We start from the raw sequence: 19,907 nt of genomic DNA, 5'->3' as shown, positions 1-19,907 counted from the left end.
AACAAACCCCAAGCCCCAGCTTCACTGCTCTTCACACAGCAGTATGATTTGCGCGGCCGAGTCATCATCACCCATTCCCTGTCCCCAAGTAGTGTGGGAAGTACCCTGTCTGTGGCAGTCTGTTGGTTCAGCACATTTGCTGCATAATAAACTGCAATTTTAGTCCCTGCTTCTGATTTGGGAGATCTTCTCACCACAACCAGGAATGACCCAACTTTGAGTTTGTAAAACATGTTGAGACAAAGGTGGACAGTGAAGGTAGTTTCTCATTTAAAGACTGAGTTTCTAGAAAACACTAGAAAGTGCAGGGGGGTACTTTCCCAAAATAAAGTTCCCCTGATGTACCCACCCGCCAAGGCTTTCAAAGTAGCTGGCTGGGAGACCCAGCATTAAGCCATCAAGTTTAAAAGCTTCAACTTCGTGTGACAGCCTCCATGCTGTTTTGAAGCTGTCTGATTGTGTTCACTGCCACTGTCTTGGGTCAATTAATGAGACCTCAGTGTCGCACGCTATCATATGCAACACGGTATGTGCAACTTGCCCACGAACTGATCAGCCAAACCAGGTAATCAATGAAAATCAATCCATTTACCGTACATAGTTGAAGAACTGCAAGATCTGGGACATTACCTTGTCTTAGGGGATGTGGTTAGCCATTCCTCGTGTTTCTCAAATGTTATTAAATAAGCTGCAATTTCCTGAAACAGAAGAATAAAAAAATAATAATAACAATTAGCTCACATCAGCTCCTGAGACGCAAGAAACTTCTTGTTGCTTCCCAGCTGCTGCCTCCCTGGTGAGGCTGGACCCCCATCTCTGCCAGAAAGCACCGGACTTGGATGGTGCCTCTATTTTGATTTTGTTAAGCTCTTTCCATTCAGCCTGCCATACAATCATCATCAAAGCGCTGGATTTCAAAAGATGAGTCAGTGGCAAGGACAAAGATATTTCTCTGTGGGAAGAAAACACCAGACACAATTTCAGATACTAAATGTCATTAATTTGAAGGAGGGACAAACAGATGCCAACAACAGGTCTGCACCTGTGCAAGGTTGTCATTGGAAAAGTTTTGTCTGTCTGCTTCTGAAGCTGGACTCATCTTTCATCATTTTCACAAGAGACGTCACATTCCCTCGGCTTGACTCCCACCCCCCCGAGCCAAATCATGCAAAGATTAAAAAGAAAAGATAAAGCCATACTCCAGAGCGAGAGAGAGAGAGAGAGAGAGAGAGAGAGAGAGAGAGAGAAGTTAACCTTTCCCTCTACTGATAACTTAATCTATTGAGCGGTGCTTCAGAAACAAGAGCAATGTCAGCAGAGTTTAAGGCAAAGATGGAGGAAATGTGGGCACCTGAAGGTAAATTAAATATTTATAAACACAACAACATCACTGCAGATAGAATTACTGATTTATTAATAATTTCCATAAAAAGCCAGTGGGCGACATCAACATAAGTCATTGCTCCAGCTCTGGGGCATGATATGGCCCATTACCTCCAGCTCCAAACGGATCTGCTAACATGAAATTGGCACGGATTGGGACTTAAATTAAGGTTGGACTCGTACACATTTCCCTTGATCTTGGTGATGATACAACATAAAGCTGCTGCCCTTGACCATCAAAACATGCAGAGAGGGGGCCTCTGTCTCAATTCTCTCTGCAGCGGGGGTTTCCAGAGGGCTTCATGGTGATGCAGCAGCCCATCTGCCTAGAGGCTCAAAGCCTTCCTCTGCAGTGAGCCTCCTCTGGGCCTGGACATAACGGGAGGTGACACCTTTGACCAGAGGCACTAAACCTGCCCTTGAAGAAAAAGAAGAGACGCTTCCCAAAATCAGGTTAGCAGAGCAGGTGAAAGTAGAAAATGCCATCCACACCATGCAGTCTGAAGGCCACAGACTCAAGTAGAGATCAGGATCTCCTATAATCAGCCACTACCACCAGGCAGCCAGTGACTGGTGACCCAGAGCCCATGCTGCCTCATTCTGGAAGCCCAGATCTTTCACAAAGAACCTGGCAAGCAGAAACTTGTGGCCAAAATAGAGCTCCCTCATTGCAGAGATTCCTGTCACCAAGTGCAGCTAAAGAAGCAGATCGACCAGCACACTATTCTCTCTCATTTCTGAAGCTGTTATGTTCCATATTCTATTTCTTCTCCTTAGAAAACACCTTCCCTGAGGTCTTGCCATAGACACACACCTCAGCTGGCCCTCCCTAACTATCCACAGTGGTGGGGGGGGTCACCTGCCCATGCTGTGTGCTCCCATGGCACCGCACCATCCTCCATTGTGTATGATTTATCACTTTGCAACCTAATTGCTTGTTTACTTGGTAGCATCCCCCCACTGGATCATGAGCTCCTCGAAGGCAAGGAATATGTCATCACTGATATATCCCCAGGACCTAACAGCATCCTGACAGGCGTTTGTTAGGCAGATGGATGGACGGGTGGGTAGATGGGAGGGAAGGAGAAAGAGTTGGGGTGAGAGAAACAAATATGCAGGTAGAAGTGAGTCTGTGTGTCTGTGTGCATGTGTCCTGAGTGTGTTGTGTCTTTGTATAGGTTTATTTTTAGGTGAGGTATAGCTTAAAAGCAGCAAAATGCAGCAGTTCCTAAATAAACCATTACCAGTGCTTTAATTAACTCCAAGCCACTGTAGCAAGGTAATGTAGTATCACAGTTAAGAGCACATGCTTCAGAAGCAAACAGACTTGGCTTTGGGTGCTGGCTCTGCCACTTGTTAGCTGTCTGATCTTAAGCACATTGCTTACTGTGTAGAAACCTCGGTTTTCTATGAAACTGAGATAACACCACCTCATGGGGCACTTACAGGGAGCAACAATTCTTAGGACAATGACTGGCACATAGCAATGCCCACAACCACAGCTACCACTATTCTCATTTTGAGGTCCACGTGATATGAGCTGCCTGTCTGGAGGCCCCTGATGACATAGCAGGGACCAAACTGGTGCAGCTCAGAAGCTGCCACCACTGCTGGACTTAACTCCATCTATCCCCACCTTCCATCCCTTTCTACCCTCTATGCTCACAATGAATGGTAACATCACAGTGGCTGTTCAGAGTTAGTTGGAGTTGATTCTTCCATGTATCTATTGATGCCCATTTGGCTTCACAAAACACTGACAGCAGGCTGTGGCTGGAGTCAGTGAGTGGATAAATTGAGCCACTTATGTATATCAACCCATCTACCTGAATTTCAGAAGTCTTGGCATCCAGAAAATAGGCTGTGCCAACTAGAACCCCTTGGATCCATATCCTTACCTTGGATTATGCCACAAGCTAAGTGACCCCTCCTGGCCCAGAATGATGGGGGCACAGTACATCCCAGCCACCTCCAGATTAATCACAGCATTCTGAAGACCCAAACACCCAAAGAAGACCTTCATGAACATCCCTCGGCCAGTGCTTACCCCAACCCAGCAGGTACCCCTGCCACTACTGCCTTTCAAATAAATAAACCCCCTGGACCACTTATTGCCTTCACTATTTACTCTAAAAATATTTTTTGAGTACCTATTTTGTGCCAGTCAGTGAACAAGACCACTGCTCTTAAAGGACTCATGGTCAAGTAGGCAATAGAGACAAGTTAACACGATGGAGCAGCATAAGCACCATTACAGAGTCACTAGTCCAAGTCAAGTCTGTAGCCACACCCAGCAGGTCATCTCAGGCCTAGTGAGCTATTGTATGAGCAAACAAAGCCACAAGAAGTCACAATGATTTATGATCTAACCTTTGAGCACTGACCACTGAGCACTATTACCTCCAAGGTAACAATACCTCCCACACGATGCCCTTTGGTGGGGCATTCATCCCACTTAAGAGCAGCCTTTCTGAGCAAAGGAAACTGAGTGCCCAGACCCATGTAATTGCCTCTGTGGTGCTCAAGTTGGCTGCCTGGCTTCCAGCTAGACTTGGCATGTCTGAGTCACCTATCTACTCCCAAACTCATGCTACCCAGTCCATGCAGCCCATTTCCCTGATGCAGGTCTTGGTCCACCTCATCATCAGATGGGCAGACCATGGGCCAGACCCACCCTCCCAAAGCTAAGGAGCATATTGGGAAAATGGATATGCACATGCCAAAGAACCAGAGAATACTAGATGTTAAATAGTGTAGACCAAAGTAAGGACCGTAAAAATTCAGAGTAAGAAGAGTCAGCTGGGCCAGGAAAGGGGATAGTTCTGTGAGGGAAGAGAGATTTCATCATTTGTGTCATCATCGCTATCATCACAATGGTTAACGTTAATAGAATGATGCCTAGGGCCTACCACTCTAGGACTTTATAAGGGATAATCTCACTTAATCTTCATAACAAATCATGAAGCAGGAACCATGCCTGTTTTATGAGTGGGAAAATTGAAACACACAACAGTTAGGTGGCTTGCCCAAGGTCATATGGCTAATCTCTGTGCAACCTGAACCAGAACAAGTGTGGAAAGATTCTAGAGTCTACACTTTCCACTACTGTTCTGAATTTATGATGTGCTCAGAAGGAGGAAAAGAAACTAGCACATGGAGAGTCATGCTTTCTCCAACACAGTTTAAGAGCTTCCTGCTCCCCACTGACCCGGAGGCACTTCATTCCCCCGCCACCCTCAGGGAACCAAGGGAAGAAGCCAGGCCGAGCATCCATCAGTAGGATTCTCTCCTCCCAGCAGGATCATGTTCATTTTCACCCAGAAGTCCTTGTATGATTCATGAGACCATCTACACTTCACTGACAGGGAAAATCCCTTGTATTCAGAAATCATTTACTTAAAATATCTTACAATGCAAAGAAAAGCAACAAACAAAAAGAGAGACAGTCAAGCTAAAGAAGGGAAAAAAAAAAAAAAAGATCTTCAGCCCAACTGTCTGGCCTTTCCCTCTTTCCTCAAAGCTCCACTAACCCAGGGCTCCAAGGAAGGCAAATGGAAAGAGATCTGGTCGACCTCATTTTTTATAGAGCAGGAAACTAAGGCACAGAGGAGGAAAGAGACTTTCCCAAGGTCAGCATTTGTGGCTGCCCCAAGCTGGGAACCAGGGCTCCTGACTCACAGTGCCTGCATGATCTTGTTGGCTCTCAAAGTCAAGTCTGGCCCAGGAAATTCATGGAATGCTCAAACAAAAAGGGAGCTTGCCCCCAAAGAAGTGAAAACAGGAACTCAAGCAAAATCATGTACACAAATGTTCACAGCAGCATTATTCACAGTCACCAAAAGATGGAAGCACCCCAATGCTCATCACAATATAAATGGATACACAAAATGTGCTATATATCCACACTGCAGAAGGCTGTTCAACCATAAAAAGGAATAAAGTTCTGATACATGGATGAACCTTGAAAACATGCCAAGTAAAAGAAGCCAGAAAATAAGAACACATATTGTAGGATTCCATTGATATGAAATGTCCAGAACAGGCAAATCCATAGAGATGGAAGGTAGACTGGTGGTTTCCAGGGGCTAGGAGAAGGGGGCAATGGGGAGTGACTGCTGATGGATATGCATTTTCCTTTTAAGGGGATAAAATTGTCCAGAACGAAATTGTGGTGAAGATTACCCAAAATTGTGAATGTACTAAATGCCACTGGTGGTAATAAAAAAAGAACAAGTAAAGAGTATAGACATCCAGCTAGGTGTGGCACTGGGATGCCAGCCCTCCTTCCCACAAAGTTGGACCTGAACCCAATGGGCTATACCCATGCCCACAGGCCTCCTCCAGCTCCCCAGCTCTCTTAGTATCTTTCCTCTTGGACCCTAAATACTGCAGCAATGCTGAGAAGAATGACCCGACTGTCAAGATGAAGGAATTCACTGCAGGCTCCAAAGCAAAGACTGTCCAGCTTGCAGATTTTAAATGTTCACTTTGTCCTTTGGACGTTCAAATAGAAAAACTGCCGCCAAATTATGGTATCTGTGTGTGGCAGGGGCTCTGCGAATAAACTGTGGTGAGTCCCACAGGCCTCTGTATCTGCTTGGCACCAGGTTCAGCCCCTGCAGACCAGGGAGGTGGATGGGCCCCTCCACAAAGTACTGACCCAGCCCCATCCAGGAGGATAGAGGCAGAGGAACCAAGGGGAAGCATGGCTCCACGCTTGGCATCATTGTCTTGTTAAACGCTGCATTGTCGTGAATCTCCATCATCCAAAAGCATCATTGCCTAATTGCCAAGTAAGGCTGGGCTGGTTTGCCCTCCGGCTGATGAGGGCTAATGGAGGACTGCAAAGCCCCTTTTGGTGACAAGCAGACTGAGGTCATCCACAAGGGCTGCCCTGAGACTGGCTCTTTTTGCCCCTTCCCACCTCAGCCCGTAAGCGCTGATTCTGCCCATGTCACCTGCCTGGCCCTGTTCATAACCCTCCTCCCCCAGGGAATCTTCTCTGCTGCCTCACTCCAGTGAACTCCACTTCCCATAACCTCAATAATGGTTGCACCATTCCTGGCCTCTCAGAACACAGTACCCTCTGTTGCTAGCATTTCTGTGCCTGCTGTTCTCCCTTCCTAGTTTTGCAGCATCTGGGGAGGGCCTGAGCCTCTGAGTTTCAACACTGTAGAGTCCCAAACAATTCTGTACCTAGACATAACAGCAGACCTAGCAATGTAGAATGAAAGAACTCCCAGTTCCTTTGTAAAGGACACAAACAGAAAGAGCCCACGTCTGAGCCTACTCCTGCTGCAGGTTGGGGGTTGTGTAGGTAAACAGACAAGGGCGTGGTTGCTATCAAGGATCCGTGCCCTGTGTGCAGAGGTGCTACAGAAATGTCTGCTCAGCACTCCACAACCAAAAGCAGCACCCAGCCAGCCCATCAGTACCAGAGCAGCCCTGTCCAGTAGAAACAGAATGTGAGCCACAAATGCAAGAGGGCCACAGGTTTGATTTTTAAATTTCTGGAAGCTATGTCTTCAAAAAAGTAAAAACAAACACAAGAAATTAATTTTAATGATATATTCTGTCAATATATTTTATATTTTAACCCAGTAATTACCAGGTAAGGCTGGGCTTATTATTAACTCATTAAAATCATTATTATGATTTTGCTAATTTAAAGAAAGCAGTCGTGAGCTATTTTGCATTCTTTTTTGTACTAAGTTCTCAAACTCCAGTGTGTACTTTCCACCACAGCCCATCTCAGTTTGGAACTATCATACTGCAAGTGCTTAATGGCCATGTGCAGTTGCCACACTGGACATGCAGCCCTAGATACAGACATCAGAGAAACCCGCAAAAAAAACAGTATGCCTGCATTCACAGGGCTGACGGGGAACCTCATGTGAATGCAGAAGTAGCCACAGCAAAAACTTCCCCAGAAGCAGGGCTCATGCCCCACTGGTCCCCCTCAGGGGTGAGGAGCCATAGTCCTACCTCTGATGCATGGGGAAGCTGCATCTGCTTGGGAGAGGATCCAGGATTCTCAGACAGGCTGAATTCACCCCCATCTCTCAGCGCAAGCTCGCTGTCACTTCTATTCTGTCTCCAGAAGGAGTCTCCCACTTTGGACACTCCACTAGAATCATCCAGTCCAGAGAAACTGCTTCCCCTTCAACAGTTTTGCCTGGAACAGCCCTCAGAAAAAGGAAGGGAATCCCACCCAGATCTCCCTGGGACGGTCCACCTTCGATCTGTCTTCAAGGCATGCGTTCAATGTCAGGGAAAAAGTGGGGTCAGTCTCAAGGGGGTCTTTAGAGCTTATTGGGACACATTAAATAGACAAAAACAAAAAAACTATTATGTAGAGATATGTTTTGTTTTTATACTCCTGAGTCCAAGTAATAAAAATATCTGTAGTCTACACAATCTCAGATATTTTTGCACACTAGAAAAATGAATCTTCAACCAAGGGATAATTTTTAAAGTTTATTTTTTATGAGAGTTCTGCATAAGGGTTTTATCTGTAAGGGACCAAAGCTGGGGGCTGGGGGGAGGGGAAGCCAGGACTCTCCTAGCAGCTGGCCCCAGCATCTGTTGGAGCCACGAAATGCAATTATATTACTCCCAAACGAGAAGTAAAAATATCTTGTTTCCAATACTCTTGGTTTTAAGACTCATACTTAATGTCCTCTGGGTATTTCAATGGTGCCAGATCTCTGTGTTATGTACTTTATTAGGGATGTGTGAATGTCATATTAATGACTTCTAACCAACATGTTTATAGTGGAAGCACATTTTCCCAGAACCCACCGCTCACTGCACTTTACAAAAAATAATTGGCCTTAATTTAAATAAATAACCATTCCATAACCCTCTCCCAGGGGCATCTCTCACCTGCAGGGCACCCCATACATAAAGCTAATGGGTCTCCTCCTCCATGATAAATATTCCAACCCTAGGTCCAATAGCACAATGTCCCTTCTCTATACATTCCTGTCCCCATCCACTGACATACTTCCCAAACACCCAGCTGGCCAAGCCAACATCCTTTACAGGATGTTCTGGGTCCCCACTCAGAGGTCAAAAACATCACCCCAAATCATGCCTTCAAAATGACCAGCTCTTGTAAACAGCTAGAATTTAGAATAATGGTTTATATTTTTTATTTATAATAATGGTAGCATAGTTCTATGCTGATAATTTATGAGATTGTTGGTGATTAAGATCTCAGGGTTCCAAGGGCATCTGTAGGACTTTCTACAAAATGGTAAAGTAGCAATCCAGGATAAATTCCTGACAGCCTGAGCTTCCACAATAAAGCCTGGTCCAGTTGGCTATCTTACTTAGATACGGTAAAGCATCGTCATGACCATTAAAGTGTCAATCCCAGCAGAAACAATGAACCCTCATAAAAACATTCAGAGAAAGATTTGGTGAAGAAGCAATATATCCAGTCTTTCATTCATTTCATTATCCGTTCATTGGTTCGATCATGTGATGAATTACTGAGCACCTACTCTATACCAGGCCCTATGCAAGGCCCTAATGATACAGGCATATGAGTAATGGTCCTGGGAAATACAGCTGGGAAGAAAGACAGGGCTGCAGGATCCAGGGCTATTGTATCAACCCCACAACAGTTGTTGATGCCAAACTAGCAGCACGGATCATGTGTCCATGCTGAGAAGAGAAGTGAAGGTCTCACCAAGGAGCTAACATTTAAACTGGGTCTTGAAGAATGAGTAGGAGTTGCCAGGCTGACAAATGGTAAAAACATTAGAGAAAGGAAACTGTGAGTGCAAAAGCAGAAGGTGGGAGAAGCAAATGTGTTTGGGGAACTTTGAGCAATAGGAAGTATAGGTAGAATCTGCAGGGCCTGGGGAATGACACAACCCAAAACTGGAAGGTTAGGAAGATAACAGACTGGGGAAGAATTAAAATGACCAGTGAATGGAGTTTTACCCACAAGAACCAGGGGAATCATTGAGAGCTTTCATGTGGAGGGGAGATACAAGAAGAGCTGTGCTTTAGAAATAGCACTCTGATCGTGTGATGGTGGGGAGGGGACTACGGCCCAGAAAGGTGAGAATGGGATCTTGAACTACAATGTGAGAAAGTGGAGCAAAGTTGAATTTTTTCAAACGTGAAGTAAAGATGCTTAAAAGCCAATTGGCCTGAGCAAATGAGGCAATGAGGGCCTCTCCAAAGCAAAGAAGCCCAGGGTGCTGAATGTACCCAGAGATGTGCTGATTTGGTCTACACAGTATTTGTTCCCATTCGGCATATTTGCCAACATTTCAGAGATTCCAGCTTCTCTTGAAAAATAATATCTGGTAATTCTGGGCCCATGTTCCTGCAGAGTATATCCACTGGTTGGAGCTGAAGAGCAGAGCAGCTGCCCTTTTGGATGAGCATGAGCTTTCAGAAAGCTCATGCCCATCCACCTGGCTGGCTTTCTTTACTCACAACACCTGCTTGAACCTTGTAGGCACATGACTTTGTGGCTGATGTTTCTAGCATTGAAAACAAAGTGTATTTTAAGACATAAACCATATAGGCTATTCAGAAAGAAAATGGATTTAGAGCAATAGGTTTTTGAAGAGAGATATGCTAGGGGCATCTGGGTGGCTCAGTTGAGTGCTCAACCCTTGATTTCAGCTCAGGTCATGATCTCAGGGTTGTGGGACTGGGCCCTGTGTCAGACTCCATGCTCAGTGATGAATCTACTTGAGATTCTCCCTTTCCCTCTTTCTCTCCCATCTCTCTCTCCCTTCTTATTCTTATTCTTCTCAAATAAATAAATCTTAAAAAAAAAAAGGAGATACATTAGCCAGAGCAGTCATTGCCTTAATACAATATTTGCTAATTAATCTGGACCTAAGATTTCCCCACCTTCTATTTCAATATTATGCCAGTTGTCAATGAGTATCTTTTAGCTCCAATTTCACCCTTATTTGTACTGTTTTGTGACACTGACAATGGGCCCTGTAAACATTTCTCCTGGACCAACCACTTCACAATAGGGAGCAATGAAGTCACCCTACAAGATGATAGTGGCAAGGAGACATCTCTTTCCAGTTTCCGCCCTCTATCATAGTGATATTGTTTTTAGATTTTATTTATTTATTCATGTGAGACACAGAAAGAGAGAGGCAGAGACATACGCAGAGGGAGAAGCAGGCTCCATGCAGGGAGCCCGATATGAGACCCAACCCCGAAACTCTGGGATCACACCCTGAGCCAAGGACAGACGCTCAACTGCTGAGCCACCCAGGCATCCCTCTATCACTATTATTAAGACCATCATTATTATTCAGAGTGGGAGCCCAGTGGCCACACACATGACATCCCACAGCACGCTCCCTGGTAGGCTGTGGTTCTGGTCCTCCCAATACGCTCAAGCAACAACAGGTTACCTCTACAGACCGACTGCAGCCCATACCCTTTGGCAGCCAGCATGTTCCTGAATTGGACAGGTGCTCTGAAGAGGTCTAAATTTCATCCCATGGGGTTCACAGAATTGTTCTTGTCTTTAGATCAATTATGGTCTACTCTTCCTCAACCTACAGGTAGTAGCTGCTCTTCCAGAAGTATCTGGTACTTCTAGAAACCTCAGGATTCTTTTTACCCCTATTGGTAGTCAACTACCCTTTTTTAGTTAACAATTCTTTTACTAAATTTTCTCTGTTCAAATAACCAATATGGTTTCTGTGTCCTGACTGGACCCTGACTGTTAAGAATCATCCACAGTTCTGAGGATACTCGTGAACTCACTGCTGTGTCATCCTAGAAAACATACTAAAAAGAATAGGATAATGAAAAGACACCTCAAGGAGAAGCATGCATTGGGGGGAGTATCCAAGTTACCCCAGTGAGGACTCTACAGCAAGTTTCCCAGATAATCAGTTACACCGTAGGTTGTTTGAAAGGTATTGGAATGATGTGTACCCTTAATTTGTGAGAAGATCTAATCTGCCTTTTTTGGGGAAATAAAAAGCATTTCTTGTAGAATAGAAAAATGTCACTCCATCTCCCTCTGCCTTCGTAATTTGGGTCAAGTGACTTGACATTTCCTCACCTGAGCTCTGGGATAACACACTGTATTACTACATAGGGTAATATATGCAGATTCTAGGCACATGATTGTTGGGCTAAAACGTTTTTAATCAGTTCTGTTGAGGTATAATTTACATACAAAAAATGAAACTCCTTTATTCATTCATTCATTCATTCATTCATTTTGCTGGAAACTCCTTCTGATGTTTTTCTATGGCAATGTACTTTATTCTTTTTTTAAAGATTTTATTTATTTATTTATTTATTTATTTATTTATTTATTTATTTATTTAAGAGAGAGAGTGTGTGTATACATGAGTGGGGGAGGAAAGGCAGAGGGAATCTCAAGCAGACGCCCCAAGGAGTGCAAAGCTTGGACACAGGGCTCAATCTCACAACCCTGAGATCAGGACCTGAGCCAAAATCATGAGTCAGATGCTCAGCTAACTGAACCACCCAGGCACCCCAATGCACTTTTTTAAAAAATGAATACAATGTTATATTAGTATATGGTGATATATTAGGATATATTAGTATATGGTGAGTTTACAATGCTCACCATAATAAGTATAGTTACTACCTATCATCTGTAAAGTTATTACAAGTATTATTGACTATATTCCCTATACTGTACATTTCATCCTTGTGACTTATTTATTTCATAACTGGAAGTCTGTACTTCTTCATCCCCTTCACTATTTTGTCCATCCTCCCCACACCTCTCCCCTCTGGCAGCCATCAGTGTGTTCTCTGTATTTGAATATGTTTCTGATTTTTTGTTTGTTCATTGGGTTTGTTTTTTAGATTTCACATATAAGTGTAATCACATGGTATTTGTCTCTCTATGCCTGACTTATTTCACTTAGCATAGTAATCTCTGGGTCTATCCATATTGTTGTAAATGGTAATATTTCATTCTTTTTAGGCTGAGTAATATTCAATTGTGTATATATATCACTTCTTCTTCATTCATCTATTGATGGACACTTAGATTGTTTCCATATTTTGACTAATATAAATAGTGCTGCAATAAACATTGGGGTGCACATATCTTTTTTTAATCACTCTTTTCATCTTCCTCAAGTAAATACCCAGAAGTGGTATGGCTGGATCATAGGTTACTTCTATTTTTAACCTTTTAAGGAACCTCCACACCACTTTCCACAGTGGCTGCATGAATTTTCATTCTCACCAACAATGCAGGAGTGTTCTCTTCTCTCCACATCCTTACCCAACATTTGTTATTTCTCTTCTTTTTGATACTTGCCATTCTGACCGGTGTGAGATAACATCTTATTGCAGTTTTGATTTGCATTTCCCTCATGACTGGTGATGTTGAACCTCTTTTCATGTGACTGTTGGCCATGGGTGTGTTTTCTTTGAAAAAGTCTATTTGGGTCCTCTCCCCAAGTTATGACCAGACTGTTTCAATTCATTTTAAACACACAGTTCCATGAATGTTAACAAGTATATTATGTATCTATCACCACATTTAGGACATAAACTGTTTCCAACACCATGAAAAGTCCCTTCATACTCCTTTTCCATCCATCTCTGTCATACCTCCAGCCTTAAGCAGCCATTGATCTGCTTTCTGTCATTGCAGATCAGTTTTGCCTACTCTAGAATTTTATATAAATGAAGCCATACAATGTATTCTTTTTGTATCTGACTTCTTTCATTCTTTCACTGTTTCAGAGATTAATCCATGTTTTTGTGTAGTAATCCATTCCCTTTTATTGCAAAGTATTATTCCATTTTAAAGATTTGTCATCATTTGTCTATTCATTCAAATGTTGATTGACATTTGTGTTGTCCCACTTGTAAGCTGTTATGAATAAAAGTTCATAAGGAATTAACATTCATTCACAAGTCTTTGTGTGGGAATGTGTTTTCATTTCTCTTTGGTAGAAACCTAGTACATGGAATCACTTGGTCATAGGGTAAGTATGTGTTTAACTTTATATGAAACTGCCAAACCACTTTTCCAAAGTGTTTTCACTGTTTTATATTTCCATCAGGAATGTATATGAATTAAAGTTGCTCCATGTCTTTGTCAACACTTGGCACTATCAAGCTTCTCAATTACAGCCCTTGTAGTAGGTGTGTAACCATCTCATTGCAGTTTCAATTTGCTTTTCCCTAATAAATAATGACATAACATTTTTTCATGTGCTTATTGACCATTTACATATTTTCTTTTGTAAAGACTGTTTTAATTTGTGTCCAGTTTTTAATGGGGTTGTTTGTCCTTTTTGTTGAATTGTAATAGTTTATTTTGTATTTTGGACATGAGTCCCTCATAACATTTACACATTATGTGTGTTTTCTTCCCATCTCTGGCCTACTTTTTCATTTACTTAATGATACAATCAAAAAGCAGAAGCTTTGTTGTTGCTTGTTTTTTCTTTTGAGAGAGAGATGGCAAGGGGGCAGGCACAGGGAAAGGGAGAGAGAGAATCTTAAGCAGGCTCCACGCCTAGCACGGAGCCCAACATGGGAACAAAAAATCAAGAGTCTTATGCTCAGCCAACTGAGCCACCCAGGCGCCCCAAGGAGAAGTTTTTAATTTTGCTCAAGTTCAATTTATTTATTTTTTTCTTTTCTCAAAAGCTTAATTTAAGAAATCTTCATCTACTCCAAGTTCTCTGCTTTCTTTTGGGAATGTTTAGACTGTATTTAGTGTAATTATCAATGTGGTTGAGTTGAAATTTACCATCATACTATTTGTTTTCTATTTGTTCATTTGTTCTTTGTTCCATTTTCTTTTGTTCCTTTTTTTTCTTGGCCTTCTGTTGGATTAACTGATTTTTTTTTTAATTTTTAGTATTCCATTTATCTCCACTCGGCTTATTAGGTTTGCTTCTGTTTTAGTTGTAGTTGCTCTAGGATTTACATTATGCATCTTTAACTTAGCAGAATCTACCTTCAAATTATACTAGACCACTCCTGCATACTGCAGACTAAACACTATACTTCCACTTTGCCCCTTCTCTCATTCCTGATATTATCTGTTGTCATATACTTTACTTCTCAATTATGTTCTAGACCCTTCAAAGCAGGGATCTGAACCACTGATTATCTTTTAAAGAAATCAAAACTGAAGGAAAATATCTTAGGTTTACCTAAGTAATCGAAGTAAAATATCTTACATTTACCATTTTTAGCACTCCTCACTGTTTTGTGTAGCTCCAAGTTTTCATCTGGTGTTATCCTTCACATTAAATTCCTTTAACATTTCTTACAGCACAGGTCTCCAAGCAATGAATTCTCTGATGTGTGTGTGTCAATGTGTGTGTTGTCTGTCTGTCTGTCTATGGGAAAACATCTTTACTTTACTTTCTTTTTTTTTTAAGGATAATTTCACTGAATATGGAATTCTAGGCTGACAGGTTTTTTCTCTTTAGGACATAAGAGATTTTACTCCACTGTCTTCTGGTTTGCATGGTTTCTAATGTGAAATCTGCATAAATTCTTATCTTTGTCTCTTGTGTTGTGTCTTCCCGCCCTCTCCCCAGCCCAGCCTCTGGTTGACTTTAAGATTTCCTCTTTATAACTGATTTGAAGCAATTTGATTATGGTATGCCTTGCTGTGGTTTTCTTTATATTTATCTTGCTTGGGGTGTATTGAGCTTCTTGGATCACTAGGTTTATAATTTTCATCAAATTTGGAAAACTGTCAACCATTATATCTTTAAATAAAGAGTGGTAGGCTTTGCTCTGGCAGGCATTTGAATTACTTGTAGATCAACTTGATCCTCTTAAGACTTATTCTTAATCTTTGTAAAGGTGGGTTTACATACCTCTTATTCAAGAAATGTTTTAGCTCAACTATTATTTTTTTTCCTTCTGTATTATATATCCCATTCATCCAATCTGGCTGCTCAGAATTTGAACACGTCCCAGTCCTACATGAGTTCTGGGAATTTTTCACCTTACAGCCGAGGTGTTTTAGCCCAGCCTTGGCAAATTTCAACAGTTCAATATCCAATAGCTATTTCCAGAGGACCCATGTAGAATTCTGGAGCACCTTCTCCACGAGGCTTTCTATTCTCTGACATTCTGTCTTCTGATACCTGGCGTCTCAATCTCCTCCAATTCTGATATCTGTCTCTTCAACTCAGCAAGATGACTGTACTCTGCTTGGGGTAACCTCCTTGAAACCACATTTGAAACGCCTCCAAGCTGAAATACCAAGTGGTTTTGGACTCACAATATCCTCTGGGGAACCAAAGTCCTACCCTGACTATTGCATAACATCTGAAAATATTCCACGTATTTTGTCCAATTTTATACTGTTTATAGCGAGAGGAAAAATCTGGTCCCAGTTACTCCACCAGACAGCAGCAAAAGTCTTTACCATGAATTTTTAGATTTTTAGATTTTTGTTTTATTTTTTTTTGAGAAGTCAGCAATCTGGTGAATAAAGGACATGGCCTGGGTTAAAATTTCAAGGGTACCATTGCTGCCTTAGAGAGAGGTTACCCTGAAGTCTATGGGGATCCAAGCTTTCTCCAGTATCAAAAAGTGGGAGGAAGAGATAATGTCCAGGGACAACTGAATACTGATTCTGTCTTAACAACACCCACCCTTCACTTCTACCCTTGGATGAAGATGTAGACTTGCTGATCTGACAGATTCAGTTCAAGAATCAGAAGAGCCTAAAAGAGCACAGATTGTTGTTATAAGTCCTTCCAGAATAGTGATATAAACCTGAATATAAAACAGAAGCAGTGTTGCAAGAATTTGGCTTCTTTTTCAACCTTGGCAGGATTCTATCTGTAGAGAAAGTGTCACTGACAGCCACACACTGCCAACTCCCATTAAGAACTAGGGACAGGGGACAAGCCATGTAAAAATATCCTGCATCTGCTGGTCTTTGTGTACCTACCTCCCTGTAAAATAAATTCTGAATCCCTAGCTATGAAAATCAGGAATTTATTTCTGTGTGTGTGTGTGTGTGTGTGTGTCTGTGTGTGTGTGTGTTCTCTTGCCATCAATAGATAACCCTACCTACAATGCTAAAATCTCTACCTCTGCTCTAGCATTAACCAATAGAATCCTTTGGAAATGGGTCTTAAATCATTCAAAGAGGTCAGAAAAGGACTTGAAGGTAACAGATGATGGTTCTGAGAGCAAAACTCTATAAGGACAGAGTAAAGGTGGGCATTTTGACTTGCTCTTGGCCCTTCCTGCCTCCCAGCAAAGCAGAGCAACTTAACTCTGAACAACTAAATTTCCTTGCAGAACAAACACTAAGACTCATCCTAACCCCTCCCCTACCCCAAATCCAATGAAACTAATAAAAACAGAAGCAAGCCATCTTAAAATTAACACATCCAAGATACAAGCAGAAACCATTGATCAAACCTCCTATCTTCCCTCACAGCCGACAGTTCCAGAGCAGCCCTAACACCCCATAATGGAATCCCATTATCTACAAAGGAAACTCGTTCCAGAAGAGAGCCACAAACAAAGAAAGAATCAAAGGAGGCAGGCAAAGGGGGAGACACCAGCACTCGCCTCTGCTCTCATAGGAGGGGTACAACACTCAAGCTGAGAGAGCCATTAGAACTGCAGCAAGGAGGAGGTACTTGCCATAAGTTACAGAGCTGAGAATGAAATTAAGGAAGAGTCCAGTGGGGAAGAAAGGCTTGAGAGCCTACTTTTCTCCATCTGTGCAAAAGCAAAACAAGCTCATTTCATGTAGGAAGGAAATTGAGTCAACAAATATCTGTCCTTAAATTCCAGAACCGCCTGAATTTGGAAAATACAGGATTTTAGCTAAAGTAGGGAGCAAGTAAGATTAATTAGCAAATGCCTCAAATCTTTAATTCACACTTCAAACAAACAAGTTAATTGTGTAGCTAACAGAGTGTGACTTGATTATAGGCCACTGGTGGCCATTAATAGATGAAAGGTGTTTGGATTTCAATAGTGTTTGGATTTCATAACCTGCCTTCATAAAAGAAGTTAAGCTTAGTCACCACCTCCATTTGCTAACACCTGTGATCATGAATCCCACATGGCAAGCAAGTACCCCCAGCTTTGAGCTTTTGGAACTGAAGAGTAAACAGGAGAAGAATTCATGAATTTTCTAGAGGTAATTGTTCTACTCTGCTTTGAAGAGCAGTTGAGTTTGGTCTCAGAAGGCCTTAACATATGCATGAACACAGCCTTCCTAGCTGACACACAACTCAAAAGGCCCACTACTATGCTGTTTCAACAGGAATCCCTTGGGAAGAGCAGTACAGGACCCGCCTCCAACCTGAAGATAATACTGATCAATCATGCAGATACCCTACCCCCAAAGACACAAATGTAGGTCCATCTCAGGCCTTAATTAAAACTACAAATGGGAGATGCATCCAAAACCTGCTCACTGATAGTCTGTACAGTCTCTTTGACAAGCTGGGCCCTACCCTCAGAATCTCAGATTACTTTAAAAGGAAAAAAGAGATCTTCCTCTTCTCTTGTTTCTTGATAATATCAAGGAGTAAGATGAGTGATAAGGAGCCCACAAGCATCATACTGTGTCATTTGAAGAGCAGTATAGGCTGCAGGGCAGAAAACACAGTCAATCAAATCTATCTTCCTGAGAAGGTTGTGATGTTATGATGCACTTAATGTCAAAACTTTTATTAAAAGGGAGCTTGCTTCACAAAGGGTCACAATATGGCAATATCAATAGGATGAGGACTGAACTGGCCTTTTCTCTGGTCACGTAAAAAAGAAAAGGATTCCAGTAAAGGGAGACCTTCCCTGTCCAATGTCATAATAGTCTACGAAGTCATTCCCAGTGGATCTGCAGCCAGCTGCACCTCCAAGGGAGTAGCCTTGATATAATATTCTTAGCTTCACTTGAGGTCCATTAATTCCTTGGAAATCTGGGTTGGTCATTATGGGGGATAGAAACCATGAAGAAGGCCTAGGCCCTCTCTCTAAACAGCTTTTGGTCTTGGAAGACTAGGTACCTAAACTAGAAAGTGGTGGAGACTCTAAGACCACTAAGATCCAAAGTGGGCCATGGGAAATCCAGGAACAGCCAAGTGAACACAAGCTGGTAGAGTCAAAATAAGAAACCAACATGCAATGCCAGGGGAGAGGGTGTATGGGGATGCTATCCTTGGTTCTGAATCAAACTTGTGGTTCCAGGGCAGCAATTTCTTTTCTTTTTCTTTTTTTCAAAGATTTTATTTATTTATTCATGAGAGACACAGAGAGAGAAGCAGAGACACAGACAGAGGGAGAAGCAGGCTCCATGCAGGGAGTCCAATATGGGACTTGATCCCAGGTCTCCAGGATCAGGCCCTGGGCTGAAGGCGGCACTAAACCGCTGAGCCACCCGGGCTCAAAACAGCAATTTCTTACTGCATGCCATAACCCATTAACCCATTAGTGAATCCTTAAGTCAATCTAGGGTGGGAACTGATATTTCTTTGGAATGGAACAGAATGGAATGGGGTGGGGTGGGGTGGGGTTGGGTGGCATGAGGTGGCATAAGGTGGCATAAAGTAGAGTGGAATGGAATGAAACATATCAGAGTACACCACAGGTAGCATTGTCCCTTGAAACTTCTGTTCAGATAGTTCATCACAGGTAAATATATATGTGTATGTTCTGAGTCAGAACATGAAATGTATTTCTAGATGTCAAGGACAGATGTTGGGAAATAACTGCTCTAGGGTACAGTTGTTTCTTTCCATACTTGAATAGGAAGACTCCTCTCCCCAGGAATTCTAATGGAAGTTGTAACTAAGAAGCAGTGGTAGAAGAGAACACAGAATGAAAATCAAGAGAAACAAATAAATAGAAGACCACAACTACTAAGAGATTGTAAGAGAAGGGATGAGGAGAGACTTTTGATGTTTTTATATGCGTTACCTAAATTGCTGGGATTTTACCCTGCAAAGTTGAAGTAGGAGGCATGCCTCCCACATCTACTCCTAAAACTACAGGCATTTCAAAAAGAAAGTAGTTGCCTGGCAAACCCAGGGAACACTGGCTGTTATATTATCAGTTCTCTCATTCTTTGGTCCTCACATTCAATGAAGGACTTTAACTCAGCCTTAAAGGCTTTACTTGTAAACTAGGAATAATGACTATACCTGTGTCAGAAGGTGATGATGAGGATTAAAAGACTTAACTTATACCAAGTACTTCAAACAAAGCCTGAAATTCAATAAATGCTATATAAGGGTTAACTTTTTTATTTATAAATTCCTTATGTATTTTTTAAGATCTTATTTAAATTCATTTGCCAACATATAACACACAGCGCTCATTCCATCAAGTGCCCTCCTTAGTGTCCACCACCCAGTTACCCATCCCCCCACCCTCCTCCAGGGTTAATTATTATTATTATCACTTTACTTTGATATAGGTTTAGGTGGCAAACTCAAAGATTTCATATTACCCAGCCATTAAAAACATGCATGAGAATTTAATGCCTAATATACAATATTGGGGACAAAAAC

At 42.1% G+C, this 19,907-nt stretch overlaps 1 protein-coding gene across 1 annotated transcript in view; it reads right to left on the bottom strand.

Annotated features, from left to right (window-relative positions):
- The window catches only part of CAMTA1 (calmodulin binding transcription activator 1), an 849,138-nt gene that overhangs the window by 564,321 nt on the left and 264,910 nt on the right, over positions 1-19,907 (bottom strand). Inside the window, 1 exon segment of the mRNA XM_025427290.3 lies at positions 631-698. Coding sequence (XP_025283075.3) covers positions 631-698 — 68 coding nt within the window.

The sequence above is a fragment of the Canis lupus genome, chromosome 5 (assembly GCF_003254725.2).
Source record: "Canis lupus dingo isolate Sandy chromosome 5, ASM325472v2, whole genome shotgun sequence".
NCBI classification, from domain to species: Eukaryota; Metazoa; Chordata; class Mammalia; order Carnivora; family Canidae; genus Canis; species Canis lupus.
The sequence above is the reverse complement of the archived record's forward strand: the minus strand, read 5'-3'. Positions and strand labels throughout refer to the sequence as shown.